The sequence below is a fragment of the Bombus terrestris genome, chromosome 1 (assembly GCF_910591885.1).
Source record: "Bombus terrestris chromosome 1, iyBomTerr1.2, whole genome shotgun sequence".
Lineage (NCBI taxonomy): Eukaryota > Metazoa > Arthropoda > Insecta > Hymenoptera > Apidae > Bombus > Bombus terrestris.
Genome location: NC_063269.1, coordinates 16,162,600 through 16,184,683, shown reverse-complemented (window position 1 = coordinate 16,184,683; position 22,084 = coordinate 16,162,600). Strand labels below are relative to the sequence as shown.

The 22,084-nt window shown below is 37.0% G+C and overlaps 1 protein-coding gene across 22 annotated transcripts in view; it reads right to left on the bottom strand.

Moving 5' to 3' along the window:
- LOC100644320 (bromodomain adjacent to zinc finger domain protein 2B) overlaps positions 1-22,084 on the bottom strand; it is a 214,106-nt gene that overhangs the window by 29,356 nt on the left and 162,666 nt on the right. For 20 of the 22 annotated variants that reach the window (XM_048404971.1, XM_048405047.1, XM_048405046.1 and 17 more), the window contains one exon: positions 749-976. In XM_048404971.1, the coding sequence (XP_048260928.1) occupies positions 749-976 (228 nt within the window). Of the gene's footprint in view, positions 1-748; positions 977-1,922; positions 2,241-5,966; positions 6,013-22,084 lie in introns of those variants that run through there. The other 2 variants (XM_048405060.1, XM_048405051.1) reach the window with 2 other exon arrangements.

Sequence of the window (22,084 nt, the reverse complement as noted above, 5' to 3'; positions counted from 1 at the left end):
GTTCAGTAACTTAAGTAAACCAATAAGAACTAACTCAAAATTAATCAAAATCAAATTCATAAAATAGCTAATATTACAACTATCAATATTTTGAAAATATTCAAAGACAGACAGGTAATGGAAGTTGATTTTATTCCTAAAACAAGTAAACAATCAGGATAGGTAATAGAAAACTACCTGACAGTCTATCGAATTTTAAAATTGCTATAAAAGACAAGCTTAACCTACCACTGATTCTCCTCTACGGGTTTCATATAAAACCGTTAAATACCTATACCGTTTTCCCCTTTCCAGACAATACATTTATATATTTCTACTGCTACTTTCGTATTCCTGTAAACCCTCCAATTACACAGTCCATTCTATACTAACATTGATATCTCTATAATGCGTAGGATAACAATGAAATTGTTAACTATCAATATTTTGAAAATATTCAAAAACAGACAGGTAATGGAAGTTGATTTTATTCCTAAAACAAGTAAACAATCAGGATAGGTAATAGAAAACTACCTGACAGTCTATCGAATTTTAAAATTGCTATAAAAGACAAGCGTAACCTACCACTGATTCTTCTCTACGGGTTTCATGTAAAACCGTTAAATACCTATACCGATTTTCCCTTTCCAGACAATACATTTATATATTTCTACTGCTACTTTCGTATTCCTGTAAACCCTCCAATTACACAGTCCATTCTATACTAACATTGATATCTCTATAATGCGTAGGATAACAATGAAATTACCTAAACTCGCAGCCTGACTGGCAGCTACACTCAGAGTACCAAGGCTGCTATGGGAGTATGGAGGTGGTGGTGGAGCGGAAGCTGGCGTGTGGCCCCCGAATCCGGGAGCGGAGCCACCACGGCCCAAGATGGCATAAGCCGATGGTAAATGATGGGCCCCCAATCCATACCCGCCCGGCATTCCGCCGAATAACGACGAAGCTGCACTGTCGCCTCGAGGCCAATACGCTGCAATCAAAATCAAATTGACACGTTCAATTACACGTACTTATACGAGTATAGAGACGTTATCGTTTAATTCCTTTGAAAAACAAACTTCTATTAGGTTATGTACGTTTATGATTATATATACAATATATGTATAGAGGAGTAGTTTTCTATGGAATATCTTCATGAATCAGTGCATCATTAGATAACTGGAATAAGATAACTAGAACATGAAACGTTTAATTTGTGCTAAATATCGTAGGTGTTCCAATACTTATTAGACGTCACTGTAAATAAAATGTCATTTTGAATTGAACTCTTTTAATATACCAATTATCGTATCCATCACTTATAATCGAATAATTAGTTAATAATATATCATGCTTTTCATACTTAACAATATCTGTAGCTAATTTATAGTGATATATTTACATACTTATCGTTAAATTCAAATATTCCTTTTTTTCTTGCTATGGTACAGCTGGGACATTTAATGCATTTTTAAGTTTTAATATTGACGAGAGATTTTACCCATTACTTTCTAATATGCAAATTTACGAACAATTATTCTAAAGAGGTTACACGAAAAAATGAATATGATGCTTGTTCTGCGTGTTTGTTGAGTGGTAACGTGAATAAATAACAGATATGTTACTGCCGTAAGAAAACAACGTCTGTGAGGGATGTACTTTCGATTTACAGCTGCGATCGATATTGCAAATCTTCTTTATATATTTCGATATACAATATTGCGATAACTTCATAGCGATTCACAACTATAAAGCTATACGTAGAAGTAGTCCTATTTACATAACCTTCAAGTTCGATCATTTCGACAATTATCTACGACCTTACAAAATGTTTGGGTATTTTCTTATTCAATTCTGTTATTTATTGTTATAACTTTATTATTATTATTACTACTACTACTGCAAATTTGAATACTATTATTATCATACGTATATACAATTGAAATAAATTTGTTGCTCTTGTACGTCCTGCCAGCCATTTTTCAAACAACCCATTTTCTTTAGTCTTGAGGTGATTTTGATGTAGGGTGCCAAACAGTATATGGGGTCGGCGGTGCTCAACAGTATATTTATTTAACAATCCTCGCTTTCGACTCGTTTCGTACAATTCTCGATTTCAACTCACTATTCTCACTTTTCCGTTAAAACTCGACTATTCTCACTTCTCCGTTAAAACTCGACTATTCTCACTTCGCGGTTAAAGCTCGACTGTTTTCTTCATCCGATTTGTTTCTTTTGTCGCCCTTCAATATCCCCACTACGCACTCGTTCGTTAGGCATCCGCCACTGTTGCCACGTACTCCTTTTTCCAAATATTCGGCGGAAGGATCGTAGGAATATCGAAGGCTCATTAGGCCTGTTGGCCTTACGCTTCGCTGATGTACTTTGTGTACCAACGAAACCGTTAGAAAGTTTTGTTGTCGAATGCCGCTACAGTCTAATATCAAATGTTACAAGGTAGAAATTTGATGCTTTGATAATTGTTACTAATTCCTAACGATCGTTGAAGTAATCGTTAAAGAGTCCATTATTTAATTAAATGTTTAACTAACAATGAAACGGGAGAGCAGAAAAGAAGCTTCAAATTTTCATTACCAATACTAGCTGCAAACATTGTTGAGCACTCAGATTCGTACTCGTGTAACACGATACCGGTGCATACACGCACACACCCGTCGGCAATTCCAGTTAATTAACCAATTATCCGCGAGCGTCATACGCAATTGATTTACCTCCCGGAATTAAATATAATTCAGTATGGGAGGCTCGCAGAGCGCCAGCACGTACGTACGGCGTTCCCGAAAAATATTTGTAAATTCGGGAAACGAAGAGATAATTAGAGGGCCGGCCAGATATTTCGCCCTCGTTATGTAACCCCGTTAATGGACGCTGGAAACTCCGATCGCGAACCATGTGAAAAGATTGAAATGCGCAAGAACAACCTGCCTACACACAACCCAAAACCTGATAGCTTGAATATTTCGAAAATCATTGGCTTAGAAGATTCAAAATTTCAATACCTTTTCAGTAATTAATAAAAAGAAAATTCCAACAAATTAATACAAAATTTAGCAACTTAATTAAAAAGGGGAAAAGAAGAATACCTTAGAAATTATCAATTCAGAAGATTAGAAGTTTCCGTAACGTTTCAATAATCGATGAATGGAAAATTTCCGCAGGTTTCATTCAAAGATGTAAGAAAGAAAGAAAGAAGAAGGGAAACATTGCAGTAATCTTTTGCCGTGACTTTTTCTTTGGTTTTAGTTACGCTTTCAGAATTTCCATTCTCTTTAGTGTGTGACACGTCTTATATGTTTGTGTCTTTCATTATATACAGTAGAACTCCATCGATCAGGGAATGAACAATTCATATAACTGGAGTTCACATAATAGAAATTCACAAATTTTCTTCACCATTCATTATTCTTCGCTCGTATAATATGAGTTCAGGTAACTAAAATTCCACTGATATAAATGGAGTTGCGCCGTAGGTTTACTTTTATTTCTCAAATTGGTAATAACCTACACCAATTGCTAATGACCTATCGTTGTGCCAGGATAACACTAACGTTTGATCGATTAAATTTCCCTAGTACAACGAATTATCCCTATCGAGGCGATTAACAATTAAATTATTATCGGCTGTATCAACGATCGTAATGATACGCAGAAGAGGAAGCGAGGAATAAATTGCAGTGTACACATTACTGGAACTCGTTATGATGATGCCGTTTAGGTGAGATAAATAAAAACGGCGGATGCCGATACTTTCTGATTTTCATGAAGTGCTAACGATTTTCATAAAACCTTTCTTTAGTTATACGACTATGATTAAGCATCGAGGATATCCTACGGTCCCTATGGAATTACCCTAAATCTCCTCTATTACGCGTTCTTGCCTTCAATAATGATAGTGCTTTGACTGGCTGCGATTACGCTTCGTACTTATATACGAAGCTGAGCTTTTATTTTTTCTTTTTAAGTAGAATCATCAATGAATACAGATAGCTGTAAGTATCGGTTGAATGAAATTATACCGAAGGAGACGATTCAACTTCAATGGCAAATAATGAACTCGAATCGAACTGAAACTAAACTGTATAATCGGAGCTTCCACTCGACATTTTTTTTTAGAAATTAAATGTAATGGAGAACAAGAACACAGAACAAGTTAATCATTTGATTCCTGACAAATTAAACGCTAGTCATGTATTTTAATATTAAAGTTTTATATAAAGGTTTATAATCTAAACAGTTAGCTAATTAATAATCATTGCAAATATCTATTGCTATAATTTAACGACTTTAAGTAGATATTTTCTTAAGTAGAAAACGATAATTAAGAAGAGGCATAGCCCTTAGACGAGCAATAAACTGAAACATTTATTAATTTTTATACATTTGTGGAAATATCTTAATAATTTAATGTGCGCCACTAATCTCTATGTTCATAATTGCATAAGAACATTGGATAAATTTTGCAATAACTTTAATTACGATAATTTAAAAAACAAACACTATCCTATGCGACAAACCGCACTAGAACAACTTATATAATTTTATACGTGTATAATTGCGTAAATAAATGTATGCATATGCAACATGCAAACGCAAATAATACAACCGTGACTGGTCAACGATATGTAAAAACACGAGATTACATAAATAATCAGTTTGCGAGATCTTTCGTAATTTCACTCATAGATGCGATAAATTAAGAATGCTACATGCAAATATATGTAAAATATTTATTTTATGCTTCCAAAAATAAACTTCCTATATTTTTCTAAATGAAATGAATTATTCTTATTAATCATTTATAGCGTCAGAAACTGAACTAAAATCTAATCCTGAGACGCTTCGTCCATGCTTGCGAACAGTTAATCTTTATTAATCGAATTAATAATATTATACCATTCAATAAAATTTGATCTACCATTCAGAAATCGAAGATTAATCGACCTTGAAATTATTCCCCCAATTTTTCGTTAATCGAAGAACGAATCGAGTTTGGTCGAGTTCTCGTGTTTCTACAATTTATTGTTACAAACGTGGACGCAATTGTACCATAGATTTTCTACGAGTACGGCGGCCTTGAGCAAGGCCGTGGCATTGAAATCCAAGCGCCGCTTTAATTTATACCGGACGTTGAACCCTCGGCTGGCTTACACGACTACTTCACCGACTGGAGCAACTGCATAATACTCCAGCTGCATATATACATACTATACATACGTGTTATGTACATATATATAACTATATATATATATATATATATATATACACATATGTATACATAGATGTACGTACTACGTACGTACGCACGCGTTACGATGTTTTACACGGTGAGAAATTGAAATTTTATCGCGATGGATTTCGTCTCCTCCCCTCTTGGTTTCATCGCAATTACTTTGTTCTCACGATTTTTAACTTTTCTTTCACAAAGTTTTTCTATCCTTCCACGTTTTCACGGTATGCAGAACAAACGGCACAAGATGTTTTTCGATACGCTACAGTTGCTGAAGGTAACGTCATGTTAATTTAAAAAATTGTAGTGTTTACGAAGTTTATGCGATGATTGGAGAAAGTTTAAAAAAGGAGACAGAGAAGGCTAAAGGCAAAAGAGTCGTTGATAACAAAAATAAAGAAGGAGTCTGTTGACATTAGAATCATTAGAGTGGTCAATATGTGAAATTCGTAACTTGTTCGTATATGTTTTTTTGGATGTACTACGATGCATTTTCGAGGATTTTCTATGATACTTTGTCAAGTATGTACACATATCAGATAAAGACTTATTTTCTCCTTTAAATCCTATAATTTCATTTATTTTCATTATATCGTTTTAATCCTTTTGGTTATCGATACTGCCAATAAATATTCTAATAAGGCCTGTTAATAAACACCACATATAATACGAAACGGTGAAGAGATATTTTCGAGGATTACACGAGACACGGGAATTACATTTCTGAACTTACTCTTTAGCTCATCCTCGCCAAGTACGTACATAACATTTTTTTACTCGACTTTTAATACAGTCACAAATTTCTTGCTTTAATGAGCCAGCGACGGTGAACGAGCTGTTACGTGCTTTCCTCTTTAACGTAGATGCTTTAATGGCAATCCATTATTCGAGTAACCGAGCGACCAGCGTGCAAGACAGAGAGAGATGGCGCGCATTAAGCCAGTCCGCCATTTTCGGGACCACGGACTACGTTCGCCACGCCAACTTCCGTAACGATTCTCGATTAAAGAAACGACGAACAAACATCTCGTTTATTCGTTCGACAGAATCCTGCCAGCCTGTATGAAATTTCGTTGCGGAACGCTTCTAGCAACGTAATGATCGTTAATTGAAAAGGAAAAAAATCTGTAATTGGAGATTTCAACGATCTTTCGATCGGATAAATGAAGGCTGCGTGGATTCGCGTAACGAAGAGGAATTAAACGTACGGTAATCTTGTTTATACGAGACAATTTTATCGAAGGTTCTTCGTTTCCACAACATTGGCGCGATAAATCGTTCGACTAATCGTTTTTCCAATGAATCGAACGAGACCGACTCTACATCTTAGGAAAATTGAATGAAATAAAATGAAATCTACTGGGAGGGGGGGGGGAGACGTTGGGAAAATTGTACGAGAGAAAAACGATGGAAAAGAAATACGTCTTTGATGTTCGTTGTAGATCGGTAGCAGCACGTGTTCTTGAAAATTCAACAACACGATGTTCTAAACGAAGACAAAGACTGCCAGTGCGGTCTTATAGTTTCAGCACGCGATGCGTCACGTTTATCGATTTGTGATTAGGCTTTGGTGTGAGAGCTGGCCAGCTGGGTACGGGCCACCTACCCAGAACTAGGGAGAACTAGGCAGTGACAGTTTGAAGACACCTTGAATCGCTTGGAATAATGGAATTTTTAAGCTGCCTGTCCAAATTTCAATTTTCCAAACTCGCATTCTTCGCAAAATTTGTGGGAAAGTTCCTCAATTTTGATTGATTGAAATTAATTTAGTTTAACAATATCTTATTTGGTTTTGTATTAAACACAATTATTTATAAAATCTTTAATACAATGTTCCATAAAATTTATTGATTGATTGTTTATTTAAATTTATAAAAAGATTAACGTTCTAGCGTTACATCTAGAGAGACGGCCAGCTAATCGCAAATCAGCTTCCTCACATGTCGCTGCACGATATTCCACACTCGTTGTATAAGTTTCAATCGGAACATCGAATTATCGCAAGAAGAATTATCGTCCGCTGGAAAACATTCTGAGATCGATATCGAGGCGATTTCAGATCGACAGGAGTACGGGAACAAATCGCAGTTGCCACGGCAGATGGCTTTTACGTCGCCATAAAATTGGTCGGCCAACGAATCTGTCTTGGAATAAATATCAGCGCACGCACGATTCACACTCGCAATAACCGGCCACGCTCTCCAACGAGGACGTTTATTGCACGATTTTAACGATTTTAACGGCGGAGAGCTTTCGACATGGCCATCGATTAACGGAAAAACAATGCACACCCCCACACAGGGGGTGGGCCCTTTATTAACGGGCACGGAAAAACAGGAAATTAGCGACGCGCCCGTGACTGTCGCTTCCAGTCAGACGCCGACGATGATGATGAACGGGCAGCACATCGATGACCCTATCCTGTGTTTCTACCCCCTTCCAAACCTTCTCTTATTCCGTTTCCACGAGGATGATTGCATTCTCTCTCGATATTTCGTGTTAAATTGCTACATATAAAATGTATAACGTTTCTTTCAAGCTTAAATTTTCCATCTACTACATCACATCTACTAATTCTTATATCTTCTATTAACTGGATTAAAAAAGAACATGTACTTATACAATGAGAAAATGTAACACACTGACAGGAAAATTTGAATGTAAGCCAGTTGAAAGTTAAGAAGGAATTAATCATAGAAAATAATAGACTTTCCAGTGACGAAAATCATATCCATATGTAAGTATCCTTTTGTCAAAGAAAATCCATTTTCATGGTTGAGTAACAAAGAAACTACAATATATAATACCCAATACTAATTCAAATCTTAAATAATAATAAAATATATTTATCTGTAAATAATAAATAATATGCTAAATAATAAAAGAGTGTTCGTCTTTAATGCAAAATGACAAAAATACTTAGCTCTGAATACCTGAATAATAGAACGGTATAGATTTACAATCCGAAATAACCAAAATATTTAAACCTAATTCTAACGTGCGTGAATAATAAAGGAGTACTTATCTATAAATCAAAATACTGAGAAGACCTAGTTCCAATCCAAATATCCAATACTTGAAATCAGTAAGTCAATGAAAAAAGTAAGTAAAAAGTAGCATCTCAACGAAGTATCTTCTCGCTTTCATCTCTCGATACGTAATTCTACGTTAAAGGAGAAGCAAAAGCAACTAAAATTCGTTGGTTAACGAGAGATTCGACGCCACGGTCAAATTCCCCTCTGTACGTGGCTGCGTTCAATGAACAACAAATCTCGGCCAGGTTCGATGCGAAATCAGCGAACGAACAGCCCGATAAGAGAAACTAAACAAGCCAGGATAGACGAGAGGAGCGGATCGTAGTTGGAGGAAAGCGTTACGGAGCGACTGGTTCGTAGGATGTGTTCGGTCCGGGAGCCGGGAAAATGGCCGTGTTATTAAATCGATCGACGCTCTCTGGCCAGTAGGGGTTGGAGCTAGGCCAGGGGGCTGCGAGAGGGAGAGAAACGTATATAGCCACGGGGATGATGAGAACGCGATGGAAAGGGGCTCGAGAATTACGAATGGCTTTTGCTTGGTCGTCACACCGCCGGAAATCGGCGTCTCCTGTTTACGCGTTTTAATACACAATGCTCGCTGCGGAATTATTCCAACGGATAAAGAAGAGGGTCGTCTATTACGATTTCTGTGAAATGAGCTTGTTAACACATTGCTGGCCAACTTTCCAGTAAATGCAAAATTCTTCATTGATACTGATCGAGGAGGTTTTATGGCAAAGGAACTTGTTTGGAAATTTCTGATTCTTCCTAATATTTGTTTCCATACCTATAATGACTCTTAAAGAATTTCGTTCTTCTTATATTTATAACACTTATAGTTGCGTAATTATAAACATACATACTTATAGATATAAGAGGAAGTTTAATAGTAAATCTATTATTCGGATAAAAAATAACGTCTATTGGCTGTTTTTTCTGAAAGCTTCTGCTCGATTATTGAGTTGTTTGACAACTCCTTTTGTTTATTTGAAAGAAGCTTAACTTACTTTGAACTTACAGAAATGGCTTCTTGCTAGGCTCGAATATACAACACCGACCGGATGGTCGTACAGTAGCGGAGAATTTACGAATTGAAATAAAGTTAGGTTTGTAGGAGTAATTATGATAAATACTTCTATTTTACAGTAGGAAGATTTAAATATTTGCGCGTGGTCCTAATGTGATAGCTAGAGACAGTATTTTTAACTTGTTAACCGAGTCAACGTCATAAATAGAAGCTTCTATTGTCAAAAATTCAAATAAATCGATATCAATTGAATTCTTGAATGCTTGCGAAACGGCGCATAAATAAATTTCTAAATAAAGAAAACATTGTATCTAAGAGATTGACAATTCTAATAACGAATTAATTCATCTTCCAGATTAATCCTCTTCAAATCTTATACTCTCCAGCTGGCAACTGGTAATAATGAACACTAGACAGCAGAAATTCTACGAAATTCCACGTTGAACCAAAGAAGACGAAGAGGAAAAAGAAGAAGAAGAAGAGCAAAGAAAACCGAAAGAAACAGAGAGGGAGGAAGAACGAGATTATTGCGGAACAGGGTAACGTAACTTCTTGCTGCTATTTTAAGGGTACAGAATATACGGACTGGATCTTTTATTTTTCTTTCGTTTTTTCTTCCTTCCCCCTTTCTTCTCGTCGTTGGTGCAGTCTCGACGAGAGGAACGTGCCGAGAAGAAAATAGCTCGGACCAACGGTGTGGCACGGAACGACGCGAATCTTACGAGCTGGAAAGGCGACGGAATGAAAGATCCGAGATTTAACGCGACGCTATATTCATTCAACGTGTTCACCAGCGAGATACAAATAAGACTCGCGTAATCACGAAAGGGTCTCGTCGAGGCGAAGTACCACACGTATACATATGTATATGCATACGTATCACGCTTCAGCTTTTTTCAATGCCCTTTTCCTTTCCCCTGTGCCTAAAATCCCTGCATAGCCTTCGAGAATCGTCATAGCGCTATTGTTCCGGACTATGGGGTCCTTCACTGGCGAGTGTAATGCGAAATCATGGTCTTTTCGTCGATCAGATTTTGTATGCTTTCATTCGATGGTTAATTCGAATAGTTTCAGTAATAATGCATTAATAGCGAGCTACTTACTATTCGAGTATTTCGTATGGATTACCTGCGAAAAGACGCTATTTTATAAGAAGCTATTTACGAAGACTCAGAAATATTCGATAGAGATTTACGAAAGATTCGAAGCAGCTTTAATTCTAACATAGAATTTTGATCTTTCTTATTCGTATCCATCATATGTTCTATCCTCTGAATCTGTAAGTGAAGGGTTTTTAAACGAGCCATTTATAAAGTCCCAGGAATCCGAATTTTTTAAGAAAGTTCTAAGGAACAAGCTAATTCTAGTAATTTTAACATAGAAGATTAATTTTCTCAGAAGACAGGCTAGAAATCGTGCTGTGACGTAAGACAAGATTTTGAGAATTCACATTTAGTCATCTATTTCAATGTTCAAAGGTATTACCCTAACAAGCTTGAAAAAGTAAAATAAAATTTTTATAAAGAAAGAAAATATTATTTTACGAAAAGCATTAGGCTTCTCAGTCTCTCAAATAGTTGCGAATGACGCGATACATATAATGGCGTGATAGCCTTACAACTGTTCAATCATCGCTTACGAATTGCTCGGTTCTGCCAACCATTGTGCAGATACACTCGACCAAGGATTGGAGAAATCTACACACGTCTTTTTAAATTCCCCATCTCTGCCCCGTATCACAGAATTGAAACACTAAAAAGGAGCATATCGTGTTATCAGGAGACATCGCGATACAGATTGCAATTACGAGCAAGAGCATCGTGTTGTTAGAAACAAGCGATGGGACGCGTGTCTTTGCAATTTCATAAGGATGACGCTCCGCGATTTGGTGGTCTTAAACTCGATGCAGACGATCGATGTAACGTCGTTGTAGCGACTTTGTAGTATGACGCTTTATGATTTGGCAGTTTTATTCGGTAGCGACGAGATGGCATTGTGATTTCGCAGTGACGTTGAGCTATGTGACAATTTTATTAGAAATTTCACGCTTTTACATACACAAATATTTGAACTCGTATCATAAAATTATCAAAGTGGAAACTTTCAATTCTAAGCTTAGTTCCTTTAAAAGATTATTTATATTTCACGCTTTAATTTAATAGATATTTAAGATTAGATTTCATTACATTTCAGAAAGTATATACGTATGCTTTGTTAGGATTACAATTAGCTTTCTCAGAAATCGAATAACCCCTATTAGAGCTTATGATTTTAATAATAACAATTAGATCTTTGTGTCAGTGGATCTTTATGTAAATTTGTATGTCTATCAGTAGTATCAACGAGTTATCTAAGAGTTATCAAGATTTATCTGCCGAGTTATCGACGAGTATCTAGCGAGTATTTATCGAGTATTAATTAGCGATCTTACTTTGCGACTTATACACTGTCTTAACGAATCTGTACGAGCATCTCAGCGAATATTGTCTGTATATTAATTTATTTAATCATTTTAAATATACTCGACGGTTTCAATAACGAACCATCTCGTCATTAAACCTCACCGACCAACCACCTTTACAGATAAACCTCTATAAATCAGTAGAATAAATCAGTAGAATCAAAGAAACAGAATTTGCATTATGCACATTCTGTACGTGATACAACTCACACAAACCTACACTCCCATTATTAGAAATATAAAGCTACCAAGTGACGCAGTATCATCATAGAAAAACGGAACGACATCGCAACATTCGTCTACAGCGATGCTGAAACGACAGCACAGACCAACCGAGCGAAAGACGCGGATATCCAATCTATATCGACGACATTCTCCTCTTCCTTTCTCTGTTCCTCTCTCTCTCTCTCTCTCTCTCTCTCTCTCTCTTTCCTCCGGTTTTACACCTTAACGTCGGCGTTTCCGCTTATAACCGTCCAATCGCGATTCAGCATCGGTCCATGAGAGAGCGGAGAGAGAGCGTACGTGTGTATCCTGTCCCTCGAGGAAGAGGATCGATCGAGGGATCGGAATGCCGAGAGGGGTGGCGCGTGCGAGCGTCGCGCGTCGCCGCGATGCGATGGCTGGCTCGCCTCCAAATCGCTTTAATTTCGTTTACGCGGCGACCAAAGCGGAGGAGAAAAGCAGAGAGCGAGAGAGAAACAGAGGGATAAAGAGAGGCTCATTCGCGTGCAAGCGGCGACGAGAGCTAGGCAACTCGCTGGAGAAATCTTTGACTTTCCTTTGACCGTTTCTCTTTTTTCTTTTTTTTTTTTTTCTATCCTTGTAAAATAACGAAATTATTAGATTGCTTATTTATGTATTTAAAATCACGTTAACCTTAACCTTAACCTTAACGCTAGAACTATCACACCAGTCATATTGACTGGTTTTACAATTTTATTTTAAAATTCCCACTTCATGTTATATTTTTTCCGGGATGATGTAATGACTTTCACAACGATAACTAAAAGAATAATATAATGAATTTTCACAACGATAACTAAAAGAATAATATAATGAATTTTATTTTGTTTTTTATGTATTCAAACTGAAAATAATTTTATATCAAGGCTATTTATACCAACACTAGTCAAAATGACTGGTACCTGTCAGAGTGTAAAAGGGTCCTGCAATCTGTTTATCAAACCCCAATTAACCAGTTTCCTCGTTTTGTACAACTTGCCACACGTTTTTAGAATTTTTACCGCGTATCATTCGATATGACGATATCAGATATCAGGAAAATTCCAGATCGATCGCTAGATCGCTAGAAATACTAGTATCAGTATAGTATACTATAATATAGTATACTAAATAATAGTGTCACCCCTCGTTTAGGTCAATCATGGTCCCAGGTGGATTAATCATACCAAAATGTACTACATAACATAGAATTCCTTCCGTAAAAAAATAAGAAATCAAAAAATAAAAAAATATTCTATTATTACATATTTTTTAAAGCCCAGTCATTTTGACTGATTGTGGTAGAAATAACTACGTGTTAACTATCGGTAGTTCTAGTATTAAGAATTCATTCGGACGACGTAGAGGCATTTCCCTACTTTCTGCATAACTAAAGAAAATAATAAACATTCTTCGCGACGAAGATGCGCTGTTTGCGCTAAACATAATCGCAGGACTGATTCGCGTTACGAATGCAAAAAATGTAACATTGGTTTATGTATTGAGGTTTACAATACAATACAAAATTATTAAATGTTCAATTTAAAAGACAATTTAAAACTTTTATATTCTTCATGTTATTATTGCTTAATGAAATAAATGGTCATTAAGGCTTTTCAGGTCACTACATAATTTATTTTAGTTACAATCAATATATTTTCCAATGAAAATTCAGTCTGCTCAACTTGCGCTCTTTCGTAAAAAATACACAGCCCACGGTGTGCTTCATCGTAAAGAGTGGGCAGTCCACGGCGCACGTTTAACGTCGGACAACGCAGCGCTCAAAGGGTTAAGATCGTTGTCATTGGTAGACTGGAAATATTTAAGTAAATTCGTATCTTTATGAAGGTACAGAAACTAAATATTCTAATCTAAATGTTCTCTAAACTTTTTATATTTTATATGCATTTGTATATCACGCGCATTTTCTACACTTTTGCGCTTTTACATTTCCCATAAATTCATAACAACCTGCAATCTATTATTCGCGACTAAAACGACTATACGCATACGTACACGCAATACAAGGTGATTCTTTATTTATGAATAAAATACTATAGGATCCCGTGTATCGATGAAAAACATTCTTTTGCTCTATCTATTTATTATAGTCGTTGCAAAATTTAGATATAGAATATCTCTAAGGGTTAATTGAAGGAGTTTATCCCCGAAAAGGACGAACAATTTGTAGAAAAAGATCTCTTGAAGCTATTACCTATCTAAAAAAATATCGTCGAATAAAATAATGCACGTGTTGTTCGGTAAAACGCCAGTTCCGAAAACACACATTGTACTTAAACTTATCTTAAACGTCGCTACGAAACTTGCCAAACGATCCAATATTATTGTTCACCGCAAGAAAGGATGGGATATCGAGTGATGGGAGTGAGGCGGCGGATCGGTATCTAGCCGTGGCCTGGCTACGTGCTAATTAATTTCTCGTTAACGAAGTCACGGCAAGCTCCCTTCTTTAAACATAATCGAGCCAAGACGTCGGATAAGTTGGTTAGAAATATAGGATAAGCTTGACGAAGTAATAAAGGGTTGGTTGTTGGTAATTGTGGATTCGTTTGAAGGGCGATGAAAAGAGAATGAACCGGACTGGCCAAAGGGAGAGCTTGTAAATTACGTTGAACGCTGGTAACGAGAATCGTTTTGGCCAAATGCATATAATGTTTCGCAAAATTCGCGTGTTAACAATCGAAAGTGAACGAATAATATGGACATCGTGTAACCATCCTTTGTGGTTACGAATTTTCTAAATTGTTTCAACTTGATTTTCTCTAAAAATGAGTTTCAAAGGGCAAACCAACGACAAGAATTTTTCTACTTCGTTTAGCCACGTATTTTGTGTTCCAAGCTCTCTCCAGCAATAATTTATTAACTGGTATTGAGATATGTATAATTTTACATGCTAGACTAGGTTAGATGTGTAGTAGTAATTGTTAGAATTTAATCTTAAAATTAAGATAAATAATCTGTGGAAGACACAATGTTTATGTTGAAATAATATTAGGTGATATTTATTAAACAAATTTACAGAACCAAATGTATTTAAAATATAAGTGAGTTGACAGTTGGCCAGTTACTCTCAGACTGACTGTAGGTAGTGACCCATTGGTCCCTTAAAGATTTTGAACCCCACTCTCTATACAGTAGTGAGTACGATCTGTGTAAGTGTCCTGTTCAAATACTTGTGTAGATGTCTGTATGAGTATAATATCGTTGTGTTCCAACAGCAATACTTGTATGTGAATATCAGTGTGTGGAAGTATGCGTGTGCGCGGCGTTTCGAAAACAAATGAATGTAAACTCAGTCGGTTAACCTCTTAACCTACAACTACGGGCATAGTCCGTAATGCGATGATCGGGCCAAACGTAAATATTACGAGCATAGGCCGTAGTAGATGATCGAACCAAACGTAAATATTACGGGCATAGCCCGTAGTACGTACTATACAAGTCGTGCGAATGACTCGAAGGCTGCGCGAGCTTGTTTACGTTTTCGGCCCAAAATTCTCGAACGAAAATCGTAGGTTAAGGGGTTAACAGTCGGGTATGAAAGAAAGTGCTGAGACGCGTGCAAGTGTGTATCGATGAATATCTTTGAAATCGCTTATCAAATAAATATATAACTATTCTAATATGAATTCCAAGTGTAAATTTAGTGTTGCTATACCATTATTTCGGTTATTAAGATCAAAAATTCTCAACAACTAGTAATAGATTAATAAATTTTATTAGCGCATTCACACGTTATAGATTCTAGGTGATAGACTGCGGTTGATTTTGTATTAATGAGAATTCTAAAGGCGAAAAAATACACGCGCTCATAAAAATATATAAAATTCTACCTCTTTGGTTGTATGTATATATAATAAAAAATTCCATCTTTCATTTTTCGGTTTATAATTCACGCTCGAATTTAAATTCCATCTCACGTTTCTCTACACCATTGCTGGTAATTTTGCAGCAAGTCTTGCGAATGCTAATTGCAATGATTACCGCGATGCGGCATTTCCATTAAATATCCCAGCATCAAACCACTCGAATATCACAAAATGTCATAATTAATGACATACACGGAAACCTCTGAAAGAACAACAGCGCTATCAAATTTGAAACGAATCGAATATCCAACGCGATCCTTTCAGATATGTATGTATATCGAATTATGTACAAATTCTGCATCGACCAAACACAAAAGAGAAAACCGCACAGTATACCGACCACATAGATCGCTCGTGTCCACGATATTCCTCTATGCCTTAATTCTCACAATTCAGCAATCTTCGCCATTTTTCATTCGCAATTCTTTCTGCGATTCCTTTCACCCTTATTTCGACGAGAGACACAACTCGTTGACGAAAACAGATTCTACAAAATCGAGGAATTATTAGGCTGCCCGAAAAGTGTCTTCCTTTTACAGACACGTCTTTTATAACGGCGCATCATTATACAAACATGAAACCTAATCTGTCGAACGTTGTGATCTTTATGTTGATAGAACAAAATGGATCATACGTAATTCGATAAAATAATATAAAATGGAAAATGTCGCGCATCCAGTATTTCCTTATAAAACGGAAGATATTTTTCGGACGACCTAATATGTGCGTGCACAGCGTCTCGTAAAACAGATGAATGCAATTGTTCCGTTAGTAGTGTGGTAAAGAAAATGGTGAGACGCGTGCAAATTTGTATCGACGAATATCTCGTAAATCACATGTCAAATAAATCTGAAACTATTTTTATATCAATTGTAAGTGTAATCTAAGTGTTGCTATACATTTATTTTGGCGATTAAGATTCACAATTCCCAACAGATATAAATTTTTATAAAATTGGAAATATTATATTAATAATATAAATATTTATATTAATAAATATTAGGTTGTCTGAAAAATGTCTTTCTTTCACAGACGAGTCTTTTACAACGACGCATCTTTATACAAACATGAAATCTAATCTGTCGAACGTTGTAATCTTCATTTTGATAGAACAAAATGGATCATACGTAATTCGATAGAATAATATAAAACGTAAAATGTCGTGCATCCATTATTTCCCTATAAAACGAAAGAAACTTTTCGGATGACCTAATGCAAAACGAAAGATTGTTAACTTCCGTAGTTTGAATTGCGTTTTCAAAGCGCAGAATTGGAGAAGGGTACATACAGGGTGTTCGAATAATTATGGTTACTACGACCGAAAGAAGAGTAATTTTATGTGAAGAGATAAATGAAAAATGCAAAGTAATAGACTGTTCCCAAGAAAATTTTTTGGATTTTAAGTATTTTATAAATATATAAAGTAATTGCTATATATTTTGGATATTTTCAATGCATATCTTTATATTGTGTCCATTTTTACAGTTCGAAATTCCCCATAAACGCATAAAAATAACGTAGCGAAATCATTGCCTGCTTTGTATCACTCAAATTCTCTTTCCATTTTTATTTGCCTCATTTGGAATCATCTGTTCTTGTTTGCACCACAATTATTAGAACGTGATGCATATTTGAACGCAACGTACCATCCATTTTACCTCTACCAACCGCTTAATCTGCCCCCAAAGAAACTTCCGGCGGATTACCCGCGTTCCATAATTCAATGATTTGATGTTTAAAAGGGTCGCTCGAATTAATATTTTTCATGCCAGTAACCCGAATCGATCCAAAAGGGGGTGATTCGTGTTTTATACTTGTTCCCCTTCTTTATTATTACACCAAATGTCTTGGCTTATCTTCGAAGAATCTTCGAATGGTTTTGCTCTTCCTGTATCGGATTCGTGGCACGATGATCGCATTTATCAAGCTGCACACGTTGCTCGAACGCAAGGGGAAAAGCCTGTTCCATAAAGAAGGGGAGAAGACACGGAGGGTGAAAAGAAATTCTTAGAACGGATAAGGGTGGAGGAAAAGGCGGAGAAAGTGATGGAACACGGGGAAGAAATCAGCGTGGCTTGATGGAGGTAACGAGGCCAGTCGAAAGTAAGAGGAATCAGGAGAATGAAAATGAGACGAGAGTGAAAGTTGGAAGGGTTGAGATTTGGAAAACGAGGGGCCACCACGGCAAAGGGAGTGGAATTATGGCGGTGAAATATGGCGGGTCGAGGCAATGGGGATGCGCAGACGTAACGATGGACCAGACAAGAGCAACTGAGAGGGAGTAAGACGATTATGAGAAAATTAAACCCTTTTACCATTGGGTCACCTGGCAAGTAATATGGTTTTATTTCTTAGAAGCGAGTATCGAATAACGAGCCTTGTCGCGATAGAGGAATAGGAAATTTGATAGAATACAATTGTGAATAATTATACAGTAATTATATACCGATTCGTGAAACTAGTAACTTTCTCTGAATCATTAACGCCTCAAACGTAATCCAATTGTTCTTTCTAATATTAATTATTAGATTGCGACTCTGTTTGTGCCTTCGGATGTACAGAAGCTTACACAAGATATTTAAAGAGAAACGATTATACCTAAACAGTGAATTCCATTCGGATTCCGTTTATCTAGCGGAGTTGATAAAAAATATGAATTTGCATAAACGTACGCAGTCAATGGCTGACATGGAAATATTGGAAATGACATGGAAAACTAAAACGACATAACGGAAGTCACGGGAAACCATAGAAATTAAAAAAGATCTATACGGAGAGCAAAAATGTGAAAACACAAGGAAAACTTGTGAAAAAATGCAGGGAACGTGGAAACAGTAAAAAAAGTAAATTAACAGAGAGCAAACGAGTGGGTGGTCGTTATTGGAGAGGCTGTAGCGAGAAAAAGAGATCGGAAGAGAGGAGAGAAGAGGAGTTGGCGAGCAGTTATGCGCAGGAAAAAGACGGCGACGCGTGGGACGCGATATACATACTAGAACCACGTTCTCACATGTACGCGAAGGTTCGCGCCAGCGTGTCCCTAGGGGCACGCTAGTTAAATGTCACACTCGTGTTCGCGCGAGCGCCCACGCGCCACTACGCGTGCTTTTCACCAGCCGCTTTCGGCGATTCGTCGTTCCGCGTGCAATCTTAGAGTCGCTTACGAGCTGCAGCTTGAATTCGCGCGATCCAACTTTCCTCGTAAAACACGCGCGACGACGAACGAGTTCTGATCAAAAGTTGTTTAAAATTACTTTGCATCGGTTGTTGTTGAAAATATTATTGCCTGAACATTTGGCACTATAAATTTTGAATCCCAATTTTCATCGCCAAATATTATAGATAAAATATTATAAAATTAGCAACGAAATACTCGATTACCTCAAACGTTATCAAGCTCCATTCAAGGTCTACATTTCCTAAATATTCTATTGCTTATTCGTCTGAAGTTCGTGCGAACAATTATCTTCCAACGTTCAGAATTCAATTCGATTATGAAAAATCCTTAACCGTAACGTTTGGAAACTCCAAATACGCAGTCGCTAACCCCAGAACATCTTCAATTTCTGCACACTCCACGAAATAGAAACCCTTCAGCGTTTACGTTCCGCTGTTTCCTTGCAACTAGGAGAAGCAACGGCTGCTTGCAGCCGTCTCATCCGGTTCCTCGAACGCGGGCCCTCGATTCTTTAACTAGAACGCATAACGACCGCGTCGTCATCGTCGCCAGAAGCAGAGGAGAAGGAAGAAAAAGACGATGCACAGCGATGGAAGAAAGCAGAACACTTTGAAACGAAAACTCCGGCGCATGAAGCGCGAGCTTGCATCGAACGCTCGGAGATAAAAGCAACGTGTATCAGAGAACGCAGTGAAATTAGAAACTGGCGACGAGGGTGGAATACGGGGGATGAGCGCGCCGCGCAAAAAGAACCTATTTCTTTCCCTCTTTTTTCGCCGATTCTGCCTCACGCGCGTTTCGTTCGGCCGCGTTCCTCTCGCCTAACAGCATTTCATCTGCGAGCTTCTTGAAAAATCTAGCGTGACACACACCACGAGTGTCGTCACACCGCGCAATGTTGATGACACGGATGGCGTCGACGTGGAAATACCGAGTTGCCTTTAACAGTTGCGTTCAAACAAATATTGATCGTAATTGGACACAAAACAGGACAATAAGATAGAAAATGATTGCAGGATTACCATGGAAATTATGCTGAAATATTATGGAATTTTCACGAATTTTAATGATAATTGAATACAAGACGAAATTATTAAAGAGTTATCGCGAAAATTATTATGAAATATCGTATAATTATAAGTCACAAATTATTGATTAATAAGCAAGGTTTTATTTTTTAATAAAACGATGTAGTGATTTTCGTCATGATTTTATTTCTGTTTTAGCTAATATATTTAATACTTTTTTTTTCATTATTAAACGTCAGAAAGAACATGTCAGATGTAGAATGATCATACTAGCGTTTAGCGTAGTCGTTAAAAAATTTGTTTGATCACATGGAACACATTAGAGGCTACTTGAAAGCATGAGTTATCAAAAAAGACAAAAATCTCGTTGAAAAATATGTCGCGGAGTTGTAGATGGAAAATTGTCGTCGAAAAAAATGGTGCACGTCTTATTCTATGAACACAAACATCCCGGCAAGCGCCAGAATGACGATGAAAGCTGCAAGAACTTCCACGTCTCACGCGTCGTTCGTGTGAAATAGAAACGCGACACGCTCCGCAGGAGGGTGAACCCGCGACCGCGGTTAAAAACTCGAAGGAATGCGTACGTTTCCTTTTCTCGATTTTGTTTCATCGTTTTTGAAGAGACAAGAAAAGGTAGATATTGCTTGGCATTATGCACTCTACGAATTGCTAATTGTTTAAAATTTCACCATGAAATTACACAAGGATACTTCATCTTTCTTTGAGCTCTCAATTACTATTCCAAGTTTGTTCCTTGGAGAAGGGTTTCGAGTATTTGTTTATCACTCAGATTCTTTTAGCGTTACATTCATTGATCACGTTGCAGTTCCAAAAATAAGTAATAAAACATTTTGTCAAGAACCGATGAAGTCAAGATGTGATGGACGATATAGCTGTAGGTGTCTGCTTGTAAAATCAGACGCCAGTTAGACTAAACACGTTTTATCGGTGCAAGGAATTCGAAGGAATTATTAAGATAGAAGAATTGGTGTTGTAGACTATGTCGAAATACAGTTCTATATTCCACATCATCGCACGAAGCTAGAATTGCATTTAATGGAACGAAATCTAGGCTCGCGTTTGATTAAATGCCCTCCTGCCGTCTGAATCTACCTATCTCAACGTAAACTGTTATTACATGAATGAAGCTAATGAAGAGTATCAATAAACTACTATTACATGAACTGTCTATCTTCCAATGTATTCAAATAAATCAAATTCTACCGTAGAACTTCTCGAATTTATTGAAACAGTAATTCATATTCACAGTCTTTCTATTACCATTCTCCAATAAAGATAATATTAAGTTAACGCTTCTTTATCCGTTATAACGTACAATCCGGTTAATGGAATTCTCATGTTATTTTAATACTTTCTCATTGATCGTAATTTAATTAATTGAATAAACCAATCCGAAACTGACGATCAGAGAAAGTGAATAGGTACATCGCGGTTTATAAAATCCTTGGTAATAAAGATCGTTCGTAACAGACGTGAAGTTTCCCTCTGCATGAGACAGAGGTAGCAAAGAGTAATAGGTACACACGCGAAGATCCTGAGAAGGAGAAAATACCTCCTGGCGAAAGTTGCTACACATATACTGTATTTCACCCCTGAAACGGGGAAACAAATATGCCGAAGTAACTCGAAAACCAACGTTTCTTCTCCCTTCGAATCTTACAAATTGGAGCAAACCTAGCGCTCCAATTGCTTTACACATTTTATACGAACCATTGGTGAGACCGCGGAAATGATCAACATGGTGAAAATGAAAAATTAGAAAGTTCGATCTGGACCAGCGATTTAATATCGTAGCTGTTTTGTAGAGACAATGATACTGCGCTATTCGCAGTTTAATATCTACAATAGCAGGGATAGCACTATAGTGCGCGTTGCATCATAACAGACATAAAGCTGTCGAGTCGTATGGTGTCACAGGTGTGAAATCGCGACGACGTCACATCGCTCATCTGTTTCGACTGAAACAAGGAAATCGATCGAACTCGG